The 26,997-nt window shown below is 44.2% G+C and overlaps 2 protein-coding genes across 2 annotated transcripts in view; both read right to left on the bottom strand.

The window, feature by feature from the left end:
* Positions 1 to 9,330, bottom strand: part of ANAPC4 (anaphase promoting complex subunit 4) — a 34,000-nt gene extending 24,670 nt beyond the window's left edge. The window contains exons 1-7 of the mRNA XM_083368051.1: positions 8,757 to 9,330; positions 7,367 to 7,491; positions 6,465 to 6,570; positions 4,620 to 4,752; positions 1,670 to 1,744; positions 555 to 581; positions 433 to 439 (exon numbers count right to left, since the gene is read on the bottom strand). Coding sequence (XP_083224177.1) covers positions 433 to 439; positions 555 to 581; positions 1,670 to 1,744; positions 4,620 to 4,752; positions 6,465 to 6,570; positions 7,367 to 7,491; positions 8,757 to 9,141 — 858 coding nt within the window. The 5' untranslated portion in view covers positions 9,142 to 9,330. The remainder of the gene's footprint in view (positions 1 to 432; positions 440 to 554; positions 582 to 1,669; positions 1,745 to 4,619; positions 4,753 to 6,464; positions 6,571 to 7,366; positions 7,492 to 8,756) is intronic.
* Positions 9,331 to 11,075: 1,745 nt separating this feature from the next.
* ZCCHC4 (zinc finger CCHC-type containing 4) lies at positions 11,076 to 26,568 on the bottom strand. Its single transcript, XM_083367682.1, has 13 exons — positions 26,401 to 26,568; positions 24,164 to 24,282; positions 22,842 to 22,924; positions 21,039 to 21,314; positions 19,842 to 19,922; positions 19,195 to 19,267; positions 17,855 to 18,005; positions 16,615 to 16,715; positions 16,315 to 16,436; positions 15,253 to 15,328; positions 13,543 to 13,594; positions 12,836 to 12,980; positions 11,076 to 11,881 (listed from the first exon to the last, which is right to left on the bottom strand). Exons 1-13 carry the CDS (start codon positions 26,483 to 26,485, stop codon positions 11,776 to 11,778), a joined length of 1,470 nt encoding a protein of 489 aa, XP_083223808.1. The 5' UTR covers positions 26,486 to 26,568; the 3' UTR covers positions 11,076 to 11,775.
* Positions 26,569 to 26,997: the final 429 nt, after the last annotated feature.

Here is a 26,997-nt window from a genome sequence, read left to right as displayed (position 1 = left end):
GGAACTTGGATGTTAGATACGTTGACGGCAGCAAAATTACTTTATGCACAAAAATGGAAGGACGCTTTGATTTCCACAATGAATGAATGATTGAAAAGTTGACGGAGTTAGCAGAGAGGGCTAAATAGACTGCTTTGATTAAAGGGGGGGGGACACAATTACTTTTGTTTCTACTTGGAAACCGCTTCTGGACTTTGTGCTCGAGGTGGGGGGGAAAAATGAAACTTTGATTTTGAGTTTTACCGGCTAGATTGGTCTGTTGTTACAGAAATGGCTAGTTTGTACTACTATGTAAAAGTAAAAATAAAAATAAAAATTGAGGTTTGATGCTATTATCTTATTCCACTACACCAAAGGGAGTCAAAAATCAAAGCCTTTTCTTTCTTTTTCTTCCTTTCTCTACATTTTTCCCTTCTCTTCTCTCTCCCTTACTTTTTCACTGTTTTGGGTTTTATATTAGAAACTAGTAAACAACAAAAAAAAAAGACCAGTTAAAAGAAACGTGTCTTGTTCCCCAGATTCTCAGGAATAAACAAACAGAAGGTGAGTGTTACCTGAAAATCTTCGCCGTGGTGCTGTAGCTGCATTAACAAAAGGGAGAGAAAGAAACAGAAGCAGATTCAGGAACGGTGCAAATGGTTAGTTAATTAAACTAGGGAGGGAGAGATGAATGGATGGATAGATAAAAAACATCATCCTGTTCCCTGCAGTTATTAAAACACAACATACAAGTAGCATTATCGTTTATTAATTCTATTCCTGCTCTGGATTAAAACAAAACTTCTTCTGGACAATTCCATTCTAAGGTAATCTGGAGATTTCCATAAAATGAATCTTCCAAACTTGGACCTATAATCATGAAACTGTGCTCCAAGAATTGTTGTTGTTGTTAGCTGCGAAGTCGTGTCCGACCCATCGCGACCCCATGGACAACATTCCTCCAGGCCCTCCTGTCCTCTACCATCTTCTGGAGTCCATTTAAGCTCACACCTACTGCTTCAGGGACTCCATCCAGCCACCTCCTTCTCTGTCGTCCCCTTCTTCTCTTGCCCTCCATCTTTCCCAACATGAGGCTCTTCTCCAGTGAGTCCTTCCTTCTCATTAGGTGGCCAAAGGATTTGAGTTTTAGCTTCAGGATCTGGCCTTCTAAAGAGCAGTCAGGATTGATCTCCTCTAGGACTGACCGGTTTGATTGCCTTGCAGTCCAAGGGACTCGCAGGAGTCTTCTCCAGCACCATAGTTCAAAGGCCTCAATTCTTTGGCGCTCAGCCTTTCTTATGGTCCAGCTTTCACTGCCATACATTGCAAACTCCAAGAATGGTATGGTACAAAAACATCTCTGACTATCATTGTTCCAGTGAAACCAACATGGATTTTCATAAACTGTTGCTAAGGCTGAAATACTATTTAACTCAACCAGGTTCATTCAGAGCCTCTGCGCTGCCTAGGAGTAAGCCCATTCTACTCAACAGGCTTACTTCTTGCATAAGACATGGTCTATTAAAAAAACACAGCTAAAATCATAAAACAGCCAACAATCAAGGACACAAATTCGGGCGTCTGTTCACAGCCTTCCGTTCTAAAAACGGCTTCATTCAGCTATCAAAGGCTTGTGAAGCTGGCTGCATACACACTACCACAACCGCACTCTCCCCTCCCGACAACTTACTTCTTCGGCAAGGGAGGCAACTTAGGAAGAAGAAGGCTGGATTCGTCTTCGGCATTATAAAACGAAATGAGAACGCTGAAAGGAAAAAGAACAATTCTTGTGTTTAGTTCCAGGAAGATCCTGGTAAAAAATAAAATTAACTTTAGTTGTTTCCTCCCCCCCCCCCAACACGATTCTCTTTCTAGGTGTGTTAAGGTTACAACCATCCCAAAACAGCCGACTTTGAAGGCTGATTTCAAAATAATGAATAGAAATTCGGATCTAAATTATTATCCATATTCCAGCTGGATTCTTCACGACGGCAGTTCTGCTCCTGTAATCAAACACAGGATAAAACCTTAGGCTGCACCGCCATGGTTAACGTAAATAAGATCCGGGAAAGCAGAGATATTGATATAAATACAAAAAAAACCAGGCTACCTAGAGCAGTAGTTTTCCCTATAGTGATGTTGGACGCTAAGAATGGCTGAAGACAAACTGACATCTTTGAACTGTGGTGCTGGCATAAATTATTGTGCATACCGTGGACAAGCCAGAGGAACCAACAGAGAGATGCTAAATGATATAAAACCCCGACAGTTCACTAGCAGGCGAAAACACAAGGCTACGTCCGATTTACTTTGGCCATGTCATGCGTGCAAATTTATTGGAGAAGTCTACGATGCCAGGACTGGCTGGTGGAACAAGAAAGAGGGGCGAGCAAAGGAGACATTGGGCTGTTCCAAAGGCCCAAGGCGATTGAACTCAACAGGTATTTTAAAAACACGTCATGCCTCTTCAGATTAATTGAACAAGTTATACCAAAGGTGCTTGTTTTTCTTCAAAGATGTTTTGTTTCTTCTTCTGCTCTGGCCGGATGGTGGGGGAATGGAAAGATTTATACTCCTTGCAGACAGCTGGTCATTTGCACTATTTGACAGAGTCGTTGAGCCCTCTCTCAAAAGAGGGGGAGGGACAGGACATCCTCTATCTCCAGTCTAGAACACGGTCCTTTCAGCACTTCCAAGAAGGCTCCACACCCATTTGCACCACTCGGGTGACCAGGAGGGCACAGACAAACCTCCAAGTGGCCTCAACGACTCTCTAAAAGGAGGCCAAGGACCAGCTCTCTGCAAGGAGTATAAATCCTTCCATTTCCCACCATCCAATCAGAGCTGAAGAAGCTTCTGGGATGAAAAGTGAAACATCTTCAAAGAAAAACAAGGACGTCCAGCTGCCTCTTGAAAAAGCCCCTTTGGGACAACTGAGGAAACAGTTAAGCCTCCAAGTGGCCTCAACGACTCTCTAAAAGGAGGCAAAGGACCAGCTGTCTGCAAGGAGTATAAATCCTCCCGTTCCCCACCATACAGACAGAGCCGAAGAAGCTTCTTGGGTGAGAAGCGAAAGGTCTTCAAAGAAAAACAAGGAAGTTCAGTTGCCTCCTGAAAAAAGCACTTTTGGGACCACCATGACCCAGATGACGGAGGATCTCCGCAGATAATCAAACAAGTTGATGCTGCCGATGTTCCTTTTCAGCATCTTTGCTTGGAGTGCAAATGATAAAACATCACTACACACCTAGAAGTCCTACCCAGTCTAACATCCACCTCACAAGGGATACAAAAATGAATATCCAACAACAGAAGGAAGCTTAGCTTAGAGAACGCTTGTCTACCAAGTTGACAAGAGCTGGACACAACTGAACGCTTGAAACAACCCTTCCAACTGGATATGAGTTTTGCTCTTCAGCTCGTTAGGTTTGATCAATTTCCTCACAAGCTACATTTTAGGTAAGTTAATCAAGAGTGGAAAATAAAAGGTAGGCCTCAACGGAGCCCAAAATGGATGTTGCCAAGGGAGAAATTTATGAAGCGAGTTTTGCCCCCATCTTCTCGCCACAGTTTGTTAAGTGAATCACTGCAGTTGTTCAACTGGCAACCTGGCCGTTAAGTGAAACTGGCTTCCCCCCAATGGACTTTGCTGGTCAGAAGTGTTCTGTACCAGCCTACTACCAGCCCTGCAGAAAAGGCAGGGACAACCCCTTTACAAACGGCAAGAGGCTGGAACTAAGCCTGCCAAATTTATTAACATAAAACAGAGCAAAACAAGACACCAGCTATGAAACAGGAACTATTCAAGCGGTTGCCTTCAGCAAACCAGCCCTCCCCACACATTCCCCTTTTATACAGTTCAGGGCGTGGCTTCTCTCTGCCTCCTTCCGAGGAGCCCCATTGCCTTCCTCTGTTTACTCCTGATTGACTGCCTCCTGCGTCGGGCGTCCTTGAACAGGGCCAGCTGTGGGTCATCTTCATCCACGCTGTCAGGCTCACACAGCTGGGTCTCCGTGGTGACCAAGTGGGAGGGGCCTGGCTGAGGGCTCTCATCAGCAAGCTCTCCAACACCCTCAGCAAGCTCTCCAACACCCCCCTCCTCCTCCTCTGAATCGTCCGACCCAACTGCCGAACCCACAGGCTGACCCTGAATCACAACAAGAAGGTTGCAAAAGATGATCACGTGACCTCGGGACACTGCGACCGTCATAAGTGGGAGTCAGTTGCAAAAGCGGCCGAATGTAAATCACTTGTCCACCGAGACGCTGCAACGGTCATCGATGTGAAAAATGGTCGTAAGTCTCTTTTTTCAGTGCCCTTGTAACTTCAAATGGTCACTAAGCAAACTGTCGCAAGTCAAGGACTATCTGGATAAAAAACTGGAGCAGTCAGGAGACCAAAGACACATCCCTAAATAGTGGGTTAGTGACCCTGAGGCACAGGATGGTGGTCCAGATATTTGCCAATTCTCATTGTAACCTGGGGACTTTTCTTTTAAATACAGGAAGGGTTGAAGAACAGGGCTGAAATCAACTTTTACCTCAAGGGATGAAAAGGTCCTCCATTTTAATCGTTCTTGTCCAGTCAGTCAGCTGGGCAAAACCACCAAGGCAGCGGACAAATCCTGACCTTCAACTCACCTGTTTTCCTCCGTAACTTCCATCCAGTACATGAAGGTAAGAGGGACGCTGACCGAAAAAGAATGCAAACTCTCGGGCTTCTCCACGTCACACAGAATCACTTTCTTCGTATCGGCAAGCCCAAAAGCCAGAACTGCAAAAGCAATTGGAGGGGATTAAAACACGCAATGCGCGGAAGACGCTTCCTTTAAAGGTCTGGGATCCATCAGGATGAGAAAGCAGAAGTGTGGAGGAGGAAAGAGGAGAGGAGAGGAAAAGTAGGCTTTGGTAATAAGGCGCATGGAAGGGGTTTGACGATATCGTTTTGAAAAAGAAGGCCACACTTGGAGTAACTGCATCCAGTTTTGGTCGCCACAATGTAAAAAAGGTGCTGAGACTCTGGAAATAGTGCAGAGAAGAGCAACGAAGATGATCAGGGGACGGGAGGCTAAAACTTATAAGCAAAGGTTGCTGGAATTGGGTAGGTCTAGTTTAATGAAGAGAAGGACATGATAGCAGCGTTCCAATGTCTCAGGGGCTGCCCCATAGAAGATGGGGGTCCACCTATTCTCCAAAGCACCCGAAGGCAGGACAAGAAGCAACGGATGGAAACTCATCAAGGAGAGAAGCAACCTAGAACTAAGGAGAAACTTCCTGACTGTGAGAACAATTAACCAGTGGAACAACCTGCCTCCAGAAGTTGTGAATGCTCCAACACTGGAAGTTTTAAAGAAGAGACTGGACAACCACTTGTCTGAATTGGTACAGGGTTTGCTGCTTGAGCAGTGGGTTGGACTAGATGACCTCCAAGGTCCCTTCCAACTTTATTATTATTTATTTAGTATAAAACTTTTATTCAGAAAACATGAAACTCAAGTCAACTGAAGACTCAAATTGAGTGTTGTCGTTGTTGTTTATCATCATCATCAGTTTGTGGAAGATGTTCTTGTCATAAACGTTATGGCTAAAATTACAATTGTTCATAACTGTTAGCAAATATCCAACACACCACATCCAATATACTAGGATACCGGAAAGAGGTAGTAAGGAAGAATAACAAGAGTAACAGAATAGCAACACCAGAGTTGGAAGGGACCTCAGAGGTCTTCTAGTCCAACCCGCTGCACAAGCAGGTAGTCCTCGGCTTACAACAGTTCACTTACTGACTGTTCAAAGTTACAACGGCACTCAAAAAGTGATTTATGACCATTTTTCACGCTTACGACTGCACGCTTACAACCGCACCACGGTCCTGTGAACAAAACTCAGAGGCTTGGCAACTGACTCACACTTATGACGGTTGAAAGTATCCCAGGGTCATGTGATCATCTACTGCGACTTTTGACAAGCAAAGCTGATGGGGAAGCCAGATCCCCCTTAACTACTGTGTTACTAACTGAACAATTGTGGCAAGGAAGACTGTATGAGGAGGCAAAAGTCCCTGGACAGCCGTCTTGCTTAGCAACAGAAATTTTGAGCTCAACTGTGGTCATCTGTTGAGGACTACCTGTCCCGTTTCAGACAAAAGGCTCTTGTTGGCGTGGGATCAGCCGCAACTTCTGGTGGCAAGCCGTTCCACTGGTTAATTGTCCTCCATGTCAGGACATTTCTCCTTGGTTCTAGGTTGCTTCTCTCTGTTGTGCTGTCGTGACTCTGAACAGTCACTAAAAGAATTGTTGTAAGTCAAGGACGACCTGCATACGCATGCATACACACACACACACACACACCCTACTGCTATAACACAAGTACATTGCTTATTGGAAGCGGGAAATTTTCGAAAAGCTTTTCAGCAAAGCTTGTTGGACAAGATGGGAAACTGTAGCAGGATGCAGGAATTTTTCATATAAAAGTTTTATTTATTACTTTTGCCGTCTGGCCTCCAGGCCAGAGCGGATACTTCCTTGCCCGTGCTTTCATTCGGGGGCAGACTCCAGACGCGCTGGAAGTTTGCCAGGCGGTGAAGCAACACCTAAGAGAAGAGAGGGGGGAAATTAAGTCACGTCCATCTTCAGAAGGAAAGTGAAGCCTACTAAAAAAAACGCCGGGTTATTTCTACTGCCTGGCCTGGTTCCTAAAGCATCTGCCGCAGAAAGGAAATCGGAAATGGATTTGCACAACTTTTTGTGCAAGAACCGCTGGAACCAAGTAAGAAAGAATCATCCAGATCAAGGGTGGGGAACCACGGCCCTTTTATAACTTGTGGACCTCAACTCCCAGAATCCCTGAGGCAGCAGGGGTGGGGAACCACGGTCCTTTTCCATGGACTTCAACTCCCAGAATCCCTGAGCTAGCAGGGGTGGGGAACCACGGTCCTTTTCCATGGACTTCAACTCCCAGAATCCCTGAGGCAGCAGGGGTGGGGAACCACGGTCCTTTTCCATGGACTTCAACTCCCAGAATCCCCGAGCCAGCAGAGGTGGGGAACCACGGTCCTTTTCCATGGACTTCAACTCCCAGAATCCCTGAGGCAGCAGGGGTGGGGAACCACGGTCCTTTTCCATGGACTTCAACTCCCAGAATCCCTGAGCCAGCAGGGGTGGGGAACCACGGTCCTTTTCCATGGACTTCAACTCCCAGGATTCCTGAGGCAGCCAGAATTCTGGGAGTTGAAGTCCAGAAGTCATAAAAAGGCCAGCCCTGATCCAGACCAACAGTTTCAGAACTGCAAGGTCTTCTCTTGGAGAAGATTGGCAGATGGTCCCAAGTTTTTCGGGGGCCCTACCGCCCCTGGGTCCCACTTTCCATAGGACCACCCCCCCACTTACCTCTCCCACTTTGTTGGCCAAGGCAATCAGGTCCCTCTTGGGAGACCAGGCCATAAAAATGACTTCCTGAGGAAGCTGCTTCTCTCCAACTTGCCGGAAAGCTGGCATGGTGGGGGCACCGGGACCTGGAGACCAGAATGTATAAACCACGATGAGGATCAGCTGAGACTTAAGTGACTCTGACTGAAGGGAGCTCACTCTGGGCAGCGACTGATTGAGTGCCGGACACAAAACAAGAGATGGCGTAAAATGTCGGAGAATGACATACAAATCCCCAACTCACAAAATGCCCTGAGGAGGAGGAAGAGGAGGAGGAGGAGGAAGCGGAGATGACTTGAATGGTAACTTTGCAAGGAACAGGAAGAGAAGGAGGAGGAAGAGGAGGATGAGGAAGAAGAGGAGGAGGAGGAGAAGGAAGAGGAGATGACTTGAATGGTAGCTTTGCAAGGAACAGGAAGAGAAGGAGGAGGAAGAGGAGGAGGAAGAAGAGAAGGAGGAGGAAGAGAAGGAGGAGGAAGAGGAGGAGGAAGAAGAGAAGGAGGAGGAAGAGAAGGAGGAGGAAGAGGAGGAGGAAGAAGAGAAGGAGGAAGAAGAGAAGGAGGAGGAAGAGAAGGAGGAAGAGGAGGAGGAAGAAGAGAAGGAGGAGCTGACTTCAATGGCAGCTTTGCAAGGAACAGGAAGAGGAGGAGGAGGAGGAGGAGGAGGAGGAGGAGGAGGAAGAAGAGGAGATGACTTCAATGGTAGCTTTGCAAGGAACAGGAAGAGAAGGAGGAGGAAGAGGAGGATGAGGAAGAAGAGGAGGAGGAGGAGAAGGAAGAGATGACTTGAATGGTAGCTTTGCAAGGAACAGGAAGAGAAGGAGGAGGAAGAGGAGGAGGAAGAAGAGAAGGAGGAGGAAGAGAAGGAGGAGGAAGAGGAGGAGGAAGAAGAGAAGGAGGAGGAAGAGAAGGAGGAGGAAGAGGAGGAGGAAGAAGAGAAGGAGGAAGAAGAGAAGGAGGAGGAAGAGAAGGAGGAGGAAGAGGAGGAGGAAGAAGAGAAGGAGGAGCTGACTTCAATGGCAGCTTTGCAAGGAACAGGAAGAGGAGGAGGAGGAGGAGGAGGAGGAGGAAGAAGAGGAGATGACTTCAATGGTAGCTTTGTAAGGAGCAGGAGGAAGAGGAAGAGGAGAAAGTAGAGGAAGAGGAAGGAGGAGGAGCTGACTTCAATGGCAGCTTTGCAAGGAGGAGGAAGAGGAGGAGGAGGAGGAGGAAGAAGAGGAAGAAGACCCCCCTCCTCCCAGCCGCGGGGAGCCTCTTTGCGAAACCAGAATTGGGGGGCGGGGGGGGGGGCTTTGGCTCGCCCCGACGACCCCCCCCTCCCCTCCCGGGGGACCCCAAGCGGCGGGGCGCACCTGGCCGGCCCTCCCCGCTCCTCCGCCGCCTCCTCCGGCCGCCTCCGCGCCGCCGCCCGGGCTCCGGAAGCGGCCTCGGCAAGCCCGGCCCTTCCCGGGCGGAAGGAGGGGAGGCGCGCTCGGGGTGGCCGCTCCGGCTTCGGTTTGCTGGTTGGTTGGTTGGTTGGTTTCTCCTTCTTCCTCCTCTTCCTGCTTCCGCTTCCTCCTCCCTCTTCTTCCTCTTCCTCCTTCCTCCTCCTTCCGCTTCCTCCTCCTCCCTTTCTTTCCCCTCCTCCTTTCTTCCTCCTCTTCCTTTCTTCCTTCTTCCTCCTCCTTCCTCTTCCTCCTTCTCCTTCCACTTCCTTTTTCTTCCTCCTCCTCTTCTTCCTCTTTCTCCTTCTTCCATTTCTTCCTCCTCCTTTCTCTTCCTCCTCCTCCCTCTTCCTCCTTCCTCTTCTTCCTCTTTCTCCCATTTCTTCCTCCTCCTTTCTCTTCCTCTTCTTCCTTTCTTCCACTTCTTCCTCCTCTTCTCTTCCTCTTCTTCCTCTTTCTCCCACTTCTTCCTCCTCCTTTCTCTTCCTCCTCCTCCTTCCTCTTCCTCCTCCTCCTTCTTCCTCTTCTTCCTCCTCCTTCTTTGTAGTCTTCTTTTTCCTCCTCCTTCTTCTTCCTCCTTCCTCCTCCTCCTCCTCCAACCCGGAATACGGAAGATGGAATAATAGGGTTGGAAGGGACCCTGGAGGTCACCTAGTCCAACCCCCTCCTTAAGCAGAAGGCCCTATATCAGGGGTCTCCATCTCACGGGCCGCGGCATGCCAGCAACCAATCGGCACAAACAAGCGAAGCATCCCATCCGCGGGATGCAGGCAGCACTCAAAACCAACCAGGCCCCCTCCGGTCCGCGGAAAAATCTTGCCCCGCCGAACGGGTCCCTGGTGCCCAAAAGGTTGGGCACCTCTGCCCTATATAATCCCAGATAAATGGCTGTCCGTTCTCACGACGTCCGATTAATTAACAGAATTAATAAGAGTTGGAAGGGACCTTGGAGGTCTTCTAGTCCAACCCCCCCTGCTCTACACAAGAGACCCTACACAATTCCGGACAAATTCTCTTCTTGAAAACCCCCATAGTGACGGTTCCACTGATTCAACCTGGGGGCTGACCTTCCTTGACTGTGTCGTTATTTCTGGAGAACCTTTTCAGACTCAAAAGCTTAAGAGCTTGGAATAAAACGGGCCTGCCTGAAAACATCCCACCAGATTCCAGATTTTGGAGCTGGGCCCTCGCAAGGAAGTTGGCCGAACCTTTCACTTTCTCCTTTGGCCCAGCTAGCAAGGAAACAGCTGTCAAACGTGCCATTTCCTGCATGTTCCTCCACTGGTCCCAAAGGGGTTTATTGTCAGGCGGCCACTGGACTTCCTTGTTTTCCTTTGAAGACGTTTCGCTTCTCATCCCAGAAGCTTCTTCGGCTCTGACTGGATGGTGGGGAAGGGTTTATACTCCTTTCAGACAGCTGGTCATTTGCCTCCTTTTAGAGTCCTTGAGGCCACTTGGAACCTGAGGACACAGACAAACCTCCAAGCGGCCTCAACGACTCTAAAAGATTGCAAATGACCAGCTCTCTGCGAGGAGTATAAATCCTTCCATTCCCCACCATCCAGTCAGAGCCGAAGAAGCTTCTGGGATGAGAAGCGAAACGTCTTCAAAGGAAAAACAAGAAAGTCCAGTGGCCTCCTGGAAAAGCACCTTTTTGACAACCATGATCTGGATGACGGAGAACCTCTGTAGACCTTCCTCAACTGGTCTTTTGGGGCCCGGGGTCTTTTTCTACATCCAGAACCCCCAGTTATATTTGAGCCAGTTAACACTGGACTGAGATACGCAGATCACGCAAAGAGGATCAGGTCAGATTGCACAATACACGTTTTAAGTCTGCAGAACCCCCGCTGGTTTTTAGGGGAGGGGTATCTAGGCTGGGTTACCACTAGGTGGCAGCAAACAGAGTCCAAAAAAATGGCCTACTTCTGCCACCTAGTGGAGGAACCAGTCCCGACACAGCAGCCTTCACCGTGGGCAACTCGGAAAATTGGGTGTCATCAATCAAAGATTTCGTCTTGTTTCCAAAAGTGTGTAGGCCAACGGCCAATGGCCTTTGGAGGAAGTTGTCAAACGTGTTAAAATGTGCAAAATGCACACTCCTTCCCCAACTGCAAAACAAACAAACAAAAAACAAAAAACCCCAAGTTCCTGGCCTTGGCGAAGCTGAGATACACACATTTGTCTTCTTCAGTTCCCAGCTGAAAGAACAGTGAGGGACCTTGTGTCAGAATGCAGAGGCTAACAAAAACGCACAAAGAGGTTTAATCACAGCCATAAAACGTGCCGGCAGGGCACACACCTCCCTTTGAGACACACACACACACACACACCCCGTGCAATTAGTTAAGACAATCCACGGTTACGGTCTGAAAAGTCAAAAGAGAGCCCACGACAGGGCAATCAAAACTGTAATCCGCTAACCACAACTGAGTCCAAAGTTTATGTCGCTAAGCGAGGCATTTGTTAAGTGAGTTTTACGACTTTCCTCGCTACTTTTGTTAAGTGAAATCGTTGCAGTTCTTAAAGGAGTAACACGGGTGTTAAATCGATCCAGCTTCCACCGTGGACTTTGCTTGTCAGACGGTCGCAAAAGGGGATCGCATGACCCCGGGGGAACGCTGCAGCCGTCATAAGTATGAGTCAGTTGCCAAGTGTCTGAATTTTGATCACGATGACCACTGGACGTGCTGCAACGGAGGTTAACTGTGAAAAACGCTCATAAGTCACTATTTTCACTGCTGTTGTGACTTTGAATGGTCACTGAATGTTGTAAGTCAGGGACTCATCTGTATGAGCCCAAAGACATATTTGGCTCTTTCTAACAACACAGACCTAATTGCCCCTTTTCTGTTAATCCAACGACATTTTTTAATACCCAGATTAAGAATGGGACAATAGTAAATAAAGGAATGCTATAAGCACTGAAATGTTTTTATTATTATTATTATTTGTTTTTTCTTTTCCTAGCAGCTTTTGCCTTTCTCCAACAGGTTGTGTCCGTAACAATCCTCTTCAATTTCTTCTTTTTCTGTTTGGCCCTTTGGCTATCTCTGCGGAAGAAGTCGAGAGAGGGGGGGGGGGGAAACAACAACAGCAATTGATGAAAGACATGGGGAAAGGTGATGAAATTAGGAATCTGGAATTTGGAAATATAGGGACTTTCCAACAGGCAAAAATATCTACCCGAAACTCAATCATCTGGTTTACCCAGAATGTTAAGCCGTAATTAATGTGGCTGTCCGGTTTGGGTTTAACGTGTGTTAACCCAGGCATAGTGATTTACACCATGGTTACACAATGAAGAGTCAGGGACAGAAGAGAATATATTTGTAGCTCTGGATTGAACGGTGGGGTCCTGGGTGCTCTCCGAGCTTGGTGGTTTTCTGTCGCGACGTTTCATGGCCAAACTAGGTAACATCACCAGCACACTGATGATGTTACCTAGTGGGGTAATGAAACGTCTGCAAGAAAATAACCAAGGTCAGAGAGCACCAAGGACCCCACAATAAAAAATAGCCTCATTAAGCACCCCCTTCAATGCTGACAGGGCTCCCACTGATTACAGAGGGCAAACCCCACACTCCCTTCTAGCACTGATGATGTTAGCTAGTTGGGTCACAAAACGTCTGCGAGAAAACAAGCAAGCTCAGAGACCACCAAGGACCCCATAGTCTTCCTCCTCCTCTCCACAAACCCCACTTCCTTCTAGCACTGATGATGTTACCTAGTTGGGTCACGAAATGACTGCGAGAGAATAACCAAGCTCAGAGAGCATCAAGGACCCCATAGTTCTCCTCTTCCTCTTCCTCCTCCTCCTCCTCCTCCTTTCCACAAACCCCACACCCTTCTAGCAATGATGAGGTTACCTAGTTGGGTCACGAAACGTCTGCGAGAAAACGACCAAGCTCAGAGAGCAACAAGGATCCAACCAATGAAGAGGCCAAACCAGTCAATCTCATTTTTGCCAGGTCAGCAGGCCAACAAATTCCTAGCCCCCAACTTACCGGTCAGCTCTGCAGATCCTCTGCCGATTTGGACACGTGGTGCGTTTGTGGTTGGCTTCTCCACAAAGAAAGCACCCCGAACGAGCTTCTTTGCAAGGGTGACTGGGAAGAGCACAGCGCGCGCAGGTGCCACAGTGAACCCAGGCTGCAAACACACAAAGGAACAATTCATGAAAAGCAGCCTGAAACGTTTTTGAATTGTTTCGTCCACAAAAACCAAACCAGCAAATTTTGGGAGCTGAAGTCCACAAGTCTTAAAATTACAAGGTTTGTATAAAAAAAAAAAACCGGGGCCTTAGTGGGACTGTATTGAACGATGTTTTTAAAAAGTTTTGCGAGAATCTGCAATAAAAGGTTGCAGGAAAATTTAATTTAATTTAATTATGAGACTTGTATGCCACCCTATCACCCGAAGGACTCAGGGCAGCTAACAACAAAGCCGCAGAGCCAAAACTGACAATCCTTGTTGCTGTTCCCAGACTCTTTGGAAAGCATCACGAACCAGGATCAAAAGGAGGCAACGTTTCCTAAGAAGACACCCTTTGATCTCAGTTAAAGGGTGTCTGTTTTGCGGCTAAAAGTGGAGTCAGCTTGCCCCAAAGCAAAAGATTAAAACTTTTTTTTTAACAGCCGCTCGATCTTGCATTCCCCTGATCCCAAACTGAAAAAGATGTCATTTCAAACAAACAAACAAAAAAAAAACTTACAGGGCTTTACACATTTTTTGCAAAGGTTGCAATGAATCCAGCGTCTGCCATCCTGTTGCAGGGAAGAAGAAAAAAAAAGATTAACTTTGATCCGGATTAAAAGGGGGAGGGGGAAAAAGCATCATTTACAATCAAATTATTACACAACTGAGCTCCACATTGGCCTTGCTAATCAAGACACTTGTTGAGTGAGTTTTGCCCCATTTGATGACCTCCCTTGCCACGTTTGTTAAGTGGATCACTGCACTCGTTAAGCTAGTCACACGGCCGTTAAGCGAATCTTCACCTTCCCCTTGACTTGGCTTGTCGGAAGGTCGCAAAAGGGGATCACGTGACCCCGGGACATTGCAACCGTCGTAAGTACATGCCAGTTGCCGAGCCTCTGGATTTTGATCACGTGACCACGGGGTGCCGCAGCGGTCGTTAAGTGTGAAAAACTGTCCTAAGTCGCTTTTTTCAGTGCCATTGCAACTTCAAACAGTCACTAAATGAATAATAATAATAATAATAATAATAATAATAATAATAATAAATAATAATAATAATAATAATAATAATAAATAATAATAATAATAATAATAATAATAATAATAATAATAATAATAATAATAATAATAATAATAGTTGGAAGGGAACTTGGAGGTCATCTAGTCCAACCCCCTGCTATTGAGGACCACCTGCTTTCCAAATTCAAAGATCCACTTCCATGACTGCAGATCCCATGCTTACTTCCTATATTCTACTTTATTCTTTTATTCTTTCGTTCCCTTATTTTTAAAAACACAAAGCCCGGGTTTCGCATTTTATGTTTGAAAAATGTTTAATCGAAATAGAATTTGAAAAAAAATAAAATAAATTCAAACCCGAAGGATTTTTTAGGTTCTTCTTGCAGTCCTTCCATGACAACTGTCCCCTTTTACTATGCAGGCATCCTTTGACTTACAACAGTTCGTTTAGCGACCCTCCAGAGTTACAACGGCACTGGGGAAAAAAGGGACTTGTGACCGTTTTCCACACTTACGACCATTGTAGGATCCCCCCCCGGTCACGTAATCAAAATTTAGAGGCTCGGCAACTGGCGTGTACTTTGGACGGTTGCAGTGCCCCGGAAGATCCCCTTTTGCGACCTTCTCATAAGCCAAGTCAACGGGGGAAAGCCGGATTCAATTAACAACCGTGTTGCTAATTTAACAACCGCAGCGAGCAAGGTCGTAAAACGAGGCAAAATTCACCTCACAACTGTCGCTTAGCAACAAAAACGTTGGGCTCCACTGGGGTCCTAAGTCGAGAATTACCTGCAGTTCATGAATGTTAACTCACCCTCAGGCTGCGTGTTAATCGTGACCTCAGTGTGGCATTCAATATTAAGTGGGATAATTCTTACCGATAGTTGATTGGGGCCTCAAGCTTTCTTCTTTAATTAAAGAGGACTAATTAGAGATTCTCCTTGGGGAGATCCGCTTTTCACGCAGCTGCCTCTTCCTAACTGCAAGCTGTAACTTTCCAACAAAGCTCTCCTTGCTTCCCCCCCCCCCCCAGCAAAATGGAAACCAGGCATCCCGCCGACATCTTCAGATGCTACAGGTTGTAGCCGTGGTGTAGGGTATTCCGCATCCCGACGTCTGAATTCCCACCTTGCTCCCAGCCGCTGAAGGCAGCGGAACTGAGTTGAGGAGGATCGCCAGGCGATCCGCTGAAGGACCTACTCACTTTGGAAGGGCAGGAACTGCAGATGTCGCAGTGCTGGTTCTGGGCGCTGACGTATCGCTGGCAGACGGGGCAAAACCTTGACGGAGAGAAAGCAAGGAGAAGGTTTCGCAAAAAAAAAAGAGATGCGGCTAGTCCTGACTAAACAGAGGCTTGGTAAGCCACGTCAGCGGGTTTGGTGGGTAACGATGTTTTTTTTAAAAAAAAAATCGTTCTACCCAGTAGTTATTCTAACATTGAACATTTTTAATTTAATTTTAATTTTTAAAAAGAGACTGGGCAACCATTTGTTTGAAATGAGCAGGGGTTGGACTAGAAGACCTCAAGGTCCCTTCAAACTCTATTATTCTATTCTATTCCATTCTATCCCATTCCATTCCATATTTTCTATTCTATTCTATTCTATTCTATTCTATTCTATTCTATTCTATTCCATTCCATATTTTCTATTCTATTCTATTCTATTCTATTCTATTCTATTCTATTCTATTCTATTCTATTCTATTCTATTCTATTCTATTCCATTCCATATTTTCTATTCCATTCCATATTTTCTATTCTATTCTATTCTATTCTATTCTATTCTATTCTATTCTATTCTATTCCATTCCATATTTTCTATTCTATTCTATTCTATTCTATTCTATTCTATTCCATTCCATTCCATATTTTCTATTCTATTCTATTCTATTCCATTCCATATTTTCTATTCCATTCCATATTTTCTATTCTATTCTATTCTATTCTATTCTATTCTATTCTATTCTATTCTATTCCATATATTCTATTCTATTCTATTCTATTCTTTTCTTTTCTTATTCTTACTCTATTCTTTTCTATTTTATTCCATATATTCTATTCTATTCTATTCTATTCTAAATTTTCTATTCTATTCTATTCTATTCTATTCCATTCTACTCTACTCTATTCCATTCCATTTTCTATCCTCTCCTCTCCTCTCCTATTCCTTCCCATTCCATACCATATATTCTATTGTATCCTATCCTATCCCATCCCATTCTATATTCTATTTCTCTATTCCATTCAACTCAACCCAGAGTTTACCTGTAGCCTTCTTCTGCTGGAAGAACTATTGAACTTGGTGACATGTTAGTAAAAATACGAACTGGGGACTGTTTGCGGCCTCTTTTCCCATGCTTGTATAGCGCGTGATTGTCATAATCAACCTAAAAAATGAAAGCAGGAACAGTTAACGAAAGGTAGGTTGTTAAATCTTCCAGTGTAGTTTGGCATGCCAAGCAAAGGAAAGCCATTTATACTCGGAAACTGACAGATTCTAGAAGTCATAAAGAAGTTGGCGCGCAAAAGGTTGGCAGATTTCTGTGGAGGACTCTTTGTCCTTACCTGATAATCCAACATGGTGAAGCTTGGAAAAGATTCAAGGATGCGGGACTCAAAAAAATACGGAAATATCCAAAGGATAGGTAACTCTTTGCTGGCAGAACCTAATGAGCAAAATATTCACCGTATTTTTTAAAAAATACTTATATATAAAAATAGATATAAAATAGATATACACATGATATGAAAATAGATATAAATTTATATAAATATAATTCTGCACGGAACAACACAGCAAATACTTTTATTGCCTTTGCAAACAGTTTAGGGCTAAAATGATCTATTCTGCAAATGAAACTTTGCAGTCCGCTCCAAACTGTGGCATGATAGTTGAAAAGCTTTAAATACATTCTCAGTGGAGGATAGCCGTTAAAGCTGTGATCCTTTCCTAGATCGTGTCAAAATCTAAGCTTGTCACCTAGACTAGACTAGACTAGACTAGACTAGACTAGAGGAATGAAGAATGGAGTGGAGTGGAGTAAGAAGAGATAGAATAGGAGATAATAGAACAGAACAGACTAAGATTAAAATAAGAAGAATGGAATGGAATGGAATGGAATGGAATGGAATGGAATGGAATAGAATAGAATAGAATAGAATAGAATAGAATAGAATAGAATAGAATAGAATAGAATAGAATAGAATAGAATAGAATAGAATTAGAATAAGAATAAGAATAGAATAGAGAATAGAACAGAATAGAATAGGAATATGAGTAGAGTAGAACAGAACAAGGAATTTGTCTCCAGTGCACATGCTCAGAGTGTACATACAAACAGCAAAGTAAAAGGTCATAGGTTATAAATCATAGCTGTCTACAACCATTGATCGTAATTTGCAAACAGCTGATAAATCGTAAGAAACCAACAGGAAAAGATAGTAGGAAAGATGAGGAGGTGAGGAAAAGAATGAGAAAACGAGAGAGGGAATTAGGTGTTCAGCAGAGTGACGGTGGGATGGAAAGAGCTCCCTTTATGTCTGATTGTTTTGGCCTACAGTGCTCTATAGCAGGGGTCTTCCAACTTGTCTCTTTGATGACTTGTGGACTTCAACTCCCAGAATTCCTCAGCCAGAGGAATTCTGGGAGTTGAAGTCCACAAGTCGATCAAAGAGACAAGTTTGAAGACCCCTGCTTCATAACGTCATCCTGAGAAGCTAAAGCAGTTTACCTGCAGGATGTGAGGGGTCCGTAGATATTTCAACAGCCCTCTTTCTGGCTCGTAAGCATCTCGGACATAGTTACCTGCGCCTCCTACTGAACTCCACATGGCCATCAGTTTTTGGAAGCTAGAAGCCAACGCCTCCACCAAGCCCCCAAAGGGGGGATCGGCCACCAGGACCACCTGCCTCCCTTGGTCTTCCTGCAAGAATTCCTCGCATACACGGGAAGCAGCCTGCAAGAGAGGCAAGAGAAGACTGGAGATCTTGTCTCTTGCAAATTTTAAAGGTATCGCCTAGCTAGCTAGATTATCTTCAGAATAGAGCTGGGACCTTGGAGGTCTTCTAGTCCAGCCCCCTGCTCAAGCAGGAGACCCTAGACCATTTCGGACAGGTGGCTTCTTAAAACCTCCAGAGATGAAGCACCCACAACTTTTGGTGGCAAGCCGTTCCACTGGTTAATTGTTCTCACTGTTAGGAAGTTTCTCCTTAATTCCCGTCCTTTATTATTTTCACCCATTGTTGTTGGTTTTTTTTGTCTTGCCTTCAGGCGCTTTGGAAAACAAGTTGAACCACACACACCCCACACACTCTTCTTTGTGGCAGCCCTTGAAATACTGGAATACTGCTATCATGTCCCCCCACCCCACCCCACCGGTCCTTCTTTTTTCTTGACTGGCCTTATCCAATTCCTGCAACCGTTCTTCACATGTTTGAGTCTCCGGGCCCTTAACCATCTTAGTTGTTCTTCTTTGCACTTTTTTTTCCCAAAGTCCCAACATCTTTGAGCAGAGGAGGCAGGTGGGCGCGCCGGATTAATGGAACCATCTTCCGGTTGAGCTCCGGATGGCGCCCGACCTTCGCTCCTTCCGGCGCGATCTAAAGACTTACCTGTTCGAACAAGCCGGCCTGGCCTGATGGGTGATGGGTTTGGGTTTTATTGTTTTTTTTATGTATTTTAACTTAACTTATTGTTATAGTTTTCAGGCATCTTGTTTAATCTTTTTTTTAACTTTTGTATTCTTGTTTTTTAACGTGTATTGCCCTGTTCACCGCCCTGAGTCCTTCGGGAGAAGGGCGGTATACAAATATAATAAAATAAATAAATAAATAAAATCTTTTTTTTTTTTTGTCATTTGTGGTGAGCAAAACTGGATGCTGGCATTCCAGGTGTGGCCTTACTAGGGCTTTAGGAAGCGGTACTAATACTTCACCTGCTTTCGATTCCCTGCCTCCGTTTATGCAACCGAGGGTCGTTAGCTTTACTACACCGTATGAGCCGACACCTGCAACTTCATCAGGGCAATGGTATAATGACAAGCCGTGTCGTATAAAGGGGTTCAGGGACTCCCTGAAAAACCCACTCCCATTACACTAGGCTTGGCTACTAGGATGAAATGTGCCTAGGACTTGAGTGGCACTTACCTCTCCAGCAAAGAAATAATGGTTAAACATGTTATAGTGACAAAATTCCTCCTGGGGGTAGAACTGAGAATACCTGCAAAGAAATTGTTTCTTATTAGGCTTGCAAATGAGATATCAGCAAAGTATAGACCAGGGATAGGCAACCTCGGCTCTTTTATGACTCATGGACTTCAACTCCCAGAATTCCTGAGTCAGCATAGCTGGCTCAGGAATTCTGGGAGTTGAAGTCCATGAGTCATAAAAGAGCCGAGGTTGCCTACCCCTGGTATAGACGGATGATCAGTTGAACTCAGCAGACAGAAATCTCAGTTCCCTTTCTCCCTTGACAGTCAGCTACTCCAAAGTTTCCTAAAAGTCTGTCCATCCGACTTTCCTTTCCTTATCTTTTTTACTTCCCTCCTTATCTTCCTCCCTCCCTCCCTCCCATCCTTCCCCCTCTCCTTATCTTTCCTTCCTTCCTATTCCCCTTCCCTTCTTTCCCCTTCCCTTCTTTCTTTTTTCTCTTCCTTTGTCTCTCTGGGATTGTAGGTTGCGAACTATCTGCACAGGGATGACACAGTGGAGAGGCATGGAAATAAAGCGGCTGTTGGAAAGAGAAAGAACTCCCGGGGAACAGAGGAGAGCGTTATCCATTAATACAACCCTACCTGAAGTCAATATCGAGCAAAAGACTCTTCATTGTGATCTTCCCTTTCGGTGACGCTTCCAATTTGATCAGTTCGTGAAGCCTGAAAAATTGAGAAGAGAAGAGAAGAGAAGAGAAGAGAAGAGAAGAGAAGAGAAGAGAAGAGAAGAGAAGAGAAGAGAAGAGAAACTAGAATATAGGATAGGATGGGATGGGATGGGATGGGATGGAATAGATATTAGAATATAGAATAGAATAGAATAGAATAGAATAGAATAGAATAGAATAGAATAGAATAGAATAGAATAGAATAGAATAGAATAGAATAGAATAGAATAGAATAGAATAGAATAGAATAGAATAGAATAGAATAGAATAGAATAGAATAATGAAGTTAGAATAGAACAGAATAATGAAGATAGAGTAGAATAAAATAGAATAATGAAGATAATAAGAATAGAATAGAATAGAATAGAATAGAATAGAATAGAATAGAATAGAATAGAATATAGGAATGAAGAATAGAATAGAATAGAATAGAATAGAATAGAATAGAATAGAATAGAATAGAATAGAATAGAATAGAATAGAATAGAATAATGAAGTTAGAATAGAATAGAATAATGAAGATAGAATAGAATAAAATAGAATAATGAAGATAATAATAATAGAGTAGAGTAGAGTAGAGTAGAGTAGAGTAGAGTAGAGTAGAATAGAATAGAATAGAATAGAATAGAATAATGAAGTTAGAATAAAATAGAATAATGAAGAGAATAGAATAGAATAGAATAGAATAGAATAGAATAGAATAGAATAGAATAGAATAGAATAGAATAGAATAGAATAGAATAGAATAGAATAGAATAGAATAGAATAGGAATAAGGTAATGGAACCCAGAATTAAAGAGGAATTTCGTGACAGCGAGAGAACAATTTTTGTTGAGAGAAAAATTAACCAGTGGAACAGCTTGCTTCTAGAAGCTATAGGTGCTCCAACACTGAGCTTTTTTTTTTAAAAAAAAGAGATTGGGCCACCATTGATCTGGAATAGTACAAGGTCTCCTGCTTGAGCAGGGGGTTGGACTAGAAGACCTCCAAGGTCCCTTCCAACTCTTGTTATTCTGTATTCTGTAACTTTGGCCCCATGTTTATTCCAGGCCAAAGGCTGAAGGCCATCCCTCGGTTAAGGTCCACTGTGTTGAGGACACTAAGGGCTCACCTTGGCGTGCCCACACAAAGCACCCTTTGGAAACCTTGCGCAACGAGAAGATCCAAGAGGAAGCGGCAACTTCGGTCAGTGAAGAGGTACTGGGCGTTCGTCTTCTTGTTCTCCAGAGCAGTGAGGAGCTGGCTAGGTCTTCCTAGCTGGGCAGCCGAGATATCAGTGAGTAATGGATGGCCAGAGTGTCTTTCCCATTCCGACGGCAGAAGGAGCTCTTGACATTCCTGACAAAACCTCCTTTTCGGTAGAGCTAGAGCAATGAACTCCTTGTACCTAAGGGCAGAAAAGTCACTGGTGTAACGGCATTGCCTTGAAGTTCCCGCCCTTTAATTGAAGCGCCCGCCCACTCAGATTTCAAATTTGGGGGGGCAACGGTTTGTCTTCCACTTATGGTACTGCAGTAGCCCTTCCCTTTGTCCTCCCCAAAATATCTGCTTCCCATAGGAAGAGGATCTGTAGCTCAGGGTTCAGTTATGGAGTGTTTGAAGCTCTTCAAGCACGGTTGTTTTCTTGCAGACATTTCATTACCCTACTAGGTACCATCATCAGGATGAGTGAGTGTGGAGTTTGTCGTCTGTTTAGATGTAGCAGCTACTCACTCATGATGTTGAGAAATGAACTTCGGCAAGCAAATAATCCATCGTGGAGAGCACCAAGTATTCAACCCCACGCCAGGAATCCACATTTCATGGTTTATATATAAAGGAAATGTTTTAGGTGTTTAAGTGAAACTGATCTTGAGAAAACTTCGAATGGATAAAAACGTTGCGATTAGATCTACAACGTTGGATTTATTAAATGTTCCATTTAATAGGTTGCTTGAATATGCTTGAATATGGTTAAAAAACAAGAGAAAAATTCTGGATATAAATGTACATTAGTCTAAGAGAGATATGTATTTTAAGTTGCTTACTATCTTCTTATTTCTTTTCTTTTCGATTTTTTTTTCTCTTTTTTTAAGTTATGAGAAATGTAAAAGTGTTGGGATGGCCTGTATGAGGAAAAAGACTTAAAATACTTAAGTGTAATGAAAATCTGAACCAGTAAGAATGTTTTGAATATTATGGGGAAAACAAATTTAAATAAGAATTTTAAACAGGATGATCAGTTAGAAAAGAAGCTTTATATCAACATGGTTATTATTTGCAGAAATATTAGAAAAACGTCTGTATTTCATTCTTATTTATCCAAATAATAAGAATTGTATTAATCCAAGGTTGGCAAAAGAGAACACATTTGAGAGAACATCCAAGCAAAGTTATTATGTGGACCATAGAATTATAGAATCTACTTGTTATTGTTTTTTAAATATAAACCCAGACAACATGTTTACCAAATATTAAGGTGATTATGTAAAAAAAAAATAATAAAATGTATTTTTTAAAACAATTCTTTCCTTGCAGACATTTCATTACCCAACTAGGTACCATCGTCAGGGTGAGTTGAGTGTGAGGTTTGTCGTCTGTTTAGATGTGGTAGCTACTCACTCATGATGTTGGGAAATGAACTTCTGCAAGGAAATAATCCACCTTGGAGAGCGTTCAACCCCACACGATGAATTCAGGTTTCATTATTCCACCTTTTACAACCCAGAGGTGATCAAATTCCCTTTTCATTCTTAGTTTTTAAGGAATGATCCAGTGCCGTTTGCTACAGGAACTTGAATATCGTTTTTAAGGAATGATCCAGTCCCATTTACTACAGGAACTTGAATATCTGTTTCAGGTAACCAGTGAAAACATATTTAATTGTCAACCGAGTAAGGAAAACAAAGTAAGCATTTCAACCCAGACGATTTACCTTTTTACATTGTCCGAATGAGTTTTAGACGGCCGACGACTCTGATTGTATTTTTCCCGGGCTGAAAGACGGGCTTCTGATATCTAAGGAAGATGTAGAGGGGAAAAAAAATGAAAGAATGAGAAAGAACTACTACAGAACTACTACTCGCCTTCCAACAGCTCATTTAGCGACCGTACAAAGTTACAACAGCCCTGAAAAAAAGTGACTTACGATTTTTCACCTTTACAACCGTTGTACCCTCCCCTGGGTCACGTGATCAATATGGCAAGTGACTCATATTTACGATGGCCGCAATGTCCCCAAAGGGGTCACACGATCCCCTTTTGCGACCTTCTGACAAGCAAAGTCAAGGGGGGGGGAGGCTGGATTCCCTTAACGACCGTGTTTCTAACTTAATAACTGCGATGATTCACTTAAGAAATATGGCAACGGAGGTTGTAAAATGGGGCAAAACTCACAAATGCCTCACTAAGCAACAGAAATGTTGGACTCAATCGTGCTCGTAAATCCAGGACGACCTGAGTATAGTTTTCAAGATTTCCGCCAAATGCAAGTTCATTTTTTTCTCTCTCTGAATTTGTGGTTCAGAAAGTAAAAAAAAAAAATAAATCTTCTAACTCAAAGCTCTTATATGTGTGTCTGTATGCGTTATTTATATGCGTATGTGTATGTGTATATTTCCTCCCTCCCTTTATTTTGGAACAACTAATACTGTAGGAAATTAGCTATGTTTTATTTTTAAACAATATATGCTCGCCTTTAGACTTTTGCCTTCCTTCTCCGACATTCGGTTTTCTATCAGAATCACCAGAAATTTATACATTTATTTTTTTTAAAAAAAGATCCCATTCCCATCCAAGTGTTCATTTTATTTTTATTTATTTATTTTAATTCCATTTATATCCCGCCCTTCTCCGAAGACTCAGGGCGGCTTACAAGCTTAGCAGTAGCCTTCACTCGATGTATATGCCTGCTTATTAGGGCTTTCACACACACACCCCAGCGGCATTATTACAAAGTCAGCTTAATTGCCCCCAACAATCTGGGTCCTCACTTTACCTACCTTGGAAGGATGGAAGGCTGAGTCAACCTTCAGCCTGGTGGGACGCGAACCTGCACTAATTGCAGGCAGCTGGTGTTACTTAAGGAGGCATTAGCCCACTGCTCCAAAAATCTGAAACCTGCAAATTTCAAAAACAGCCATTTACGTGCAGGAGTAATTCCTCCCCTGCAAGACGAGTCCATAAGGAGAAGACGGATCATCCCTTGAAAAGCAAAGGGAGAGTAATGCTGTTGTAACGTCTCTTGCTGTGACTCACCTTTTCATCTTCCCATTGGAAAAAATTGCAGTCTTTTCTCTCTCTGCACGCAGAACAAGCGTAAAATCTTCTTGCCTTTTCTGTCCCTGGGAGAATCCTCGAAAACAAAACAGTGGGACCTAACAAAGTAAAAAACATAATAATGGGGAAATGGAAACCATAAAATGATTGCAGTTGGTTGGACGAGTCATTTGTTTATTTACTCCACTCGGATATTTGGAATAATTCCTAATAACCTTGTTTCCAAAGGAGCAAGAAACAAGGGAACTTCTCAATTAGCTCCTGTTTCAGCCGGTGCTTTGAAAAGGCGTTTGAGGACACACAGAACCACCAGGGTACATGGCATCCTCGACTTACGACCGTTCCCTTAGTAGTTCGAAGTTAGTTACGACAGCCCTGAAAAAAGTGTGACTTACGATCGTTTTTCACACCCTTGTAGCCTGCTCGTGGTCACGGGATCAAAATTCGGGTACAGGTGGTCCTCGACTTATAACAGTTCATTTAGTGACCACAACGGAGCCCAATGTTTCGCTGGCTAAGTGAGACATCTGTTAGGTGAGTTGGGCCCCATTTTACGACCTTCCTTGCCACAGTTGTTCAGTGAATCCCTGCAAGTGTTAAATGAGTAACATGGCTGAGAAGCGAAGCTGGTTCCCCCCACCCACTTGACTTTGCTTGTCAGAAGGTCGCAAAAGGGGATCACGTGACCCCGGGGGGGGGGGGGACACTGCGACTGTCATAAATGCGAGTCAGTTGCCAAGCCTCTGTAAATATAAATCACGTGACCCTGGGGGAACGCTGCAACGGTCCGTGTGAAAAAAGGGTCCTAAATCCCATTTTTTCAGTGTCGTTGCCACTTCGAGCCGTCACTAAATGAACTATTGCTAAGTGGAGCACTGCCTGCAGACAATTAGAGAAACTTATCCAACCACAGTTGCTCTGCAAGGGCTTCCCTGTGCGGTGAGTTAATAAGGCATCGAATAAAAAGAAACGTGGGTGAGCAAGCAAAGGAAAAAACACACACATACATGCACACAAAGACACACACGCATAGGATGCAAACTGGCCATCAGATAAGTAGAAAAGTGGGTGAGCAAGCAAAGCAACATACACACAAACACACAAACACACAAACACAGCGTGCAAACTGTCCATCAAATAAAAGGAAATATGGGGTGAGCAAGCAAAGGAACAAACACACACAGAGACACAGACACAGACACAGACACACACAGACATACAAAAACAAACACGGTGCAAACTGTCCATCAAATAAAAGGAAACGTGGGTGATCAAGCAAAGCAACACACAAACACAAATACACAAACATACATACAGAATGCAAACTGTCCATCAAATAAAAGGAAATGTGGGTGAGCAAGCAAAGCAACACATAAACACACACAAACACACAAACACAGCGTGCAAACTGTCTATCAAATAAAAGGAAATATGGGGTGAGCAAGCAAAGGAAGAAACACACACAGACACACACACACACACACACAGACATAAAAAAACTAACACGGTGCAAACTGTCCATCAAATAAAAGGAAATGTGGCTGAGCAAGCAAAGCAACACACACAAACACACACACACACACACACACAATCAAAAACAAACACAGGGTGCAAACTGTCCATCAAATAAAAGGAAATGTGGGTGATCAAGCAAAGCAACATACACACACAAATACACAAACATACATACAGAATGCAAACTGTCCATCAAATAAAAGGAAATGTGGGTGAGCAAGCAAAGCAACACACAAACACACAAACACAGCGTGCAAACTGTCTATCAAATAAAAGGAAATATGGGGTGAGCAAGCAAAGGAAGAAACACACACAGAGACACAGACACACAGAGACACAGACACACACACACACACACACAGAGACATACAAAAACTAAGACGGTGCAAACTGTCCATCAAATAAAAGGAAATGTGGCTGAGCAAGCAAAGCAACACAGACGCACAGACACACACACACAATCAAAAACAAACACAGGGTGCAAACTGTCCATCAAATAAAAGGAAATATGGGGTGAGCAAGCAAAGGAACAAACACACACACACACACACACACACAAACTTTAAGCAATTGAGGGTCCATCCCAAGCTCTCCCTTGCCTACCTCGCAGGGTTGTTGTGCAAAGGGAGAAAGGGGGGGACAGGAAGGCAACCGACCCACCCGATCCCGCCCGGGCTCGACCCTCCCAGCTCGAAGCTCACCGTGCGGGCACTCGGGCGCCGGGGCTGCGGGGGAATCGCCTCCAACCACCGCCGTCACCCCGCCCGGCTCCGAGGCGGCCTCCATCGCGACGAAGCGCCCTTCCTCCAGGCCACGCACAGGAAGTCCTCTCGCCTTTTCCTATCTCTAGGAAGCCGCCCGTCGGGCTTTCGCGGCCGCCTCGCCCCGCCCCTTCCGGTTTCCCTAGACTTTGGAATGACAGAAGCCTCCGGCCAGATTTGAGGCGCTGAAAGGCGAGGCCGCGTCATCTGATTTTGAAAGGGAAAAAGACGCTGTTCCTTTTTTTTTTTTTTCAAATTTCTCTGAATATCCTGCTGGCATTTAAGGAAATGGCAGGGGCCGTTTTATAGGCCTGCCAGATCAGTTTAAGGCAGTGTTTCTCAACCTTAGCAACTTTTTTAAGAGGTCTGGACTTCAACTCCCAGAATTCCTCCAGCCAGCTAGGCTGGCTGGAGGAATTCTGGGAGTTGAAGTCCAGACCTCTTAAAAATCGCTAAGATTTGAGTAACACTGAGTTAAAAGATTTATTTGCTCTTTGGTCGTGAAAACGGGCCATGTCCGCGTTTTTCTTGAGATGG

Source organism: Vipera ursinii (genome assembly GCF_947247035.1).
Source record: "Vipera ursinii genome assembly, chromosome: 7".
Lineage (NCBI taxonomy): Eukaryota > Metazoa > Chordata > Lepidosauria > Squamata > Viperidae > Vipera > Vipera ursinii.
The sequence above is the reverse complement of the archived record's forward strand: the minus strand, read 5'-3'. Positions and strand labels throughout refer to the sequence as shown.

Bases quoted from the DNA above. Each gene is read 5' to 3' on its own strand.
- ZCCHC4 (XM_083367682.1), bottom strand. From the start codon at position 26,485: ATGGAGGCCGCCTCGGAGCCGGGCGGGGTGACGGCGGTGGTTGGAGGC. The intron at 24,283-26,400 runs GTGAGCTTCGAG...TTACTTTGTTAG, and splicing joins GGCGCCCGAGTGCCCGCACG to GTCCCACTGTTTTGTTTTCG. The intron at 16,437-16,614 runs GTAAGGACAAAG...TTCATTTTTTAG, and splicing joins TCACCATGTTGGATTATCAG to GTTGATTATGACAATCACGC.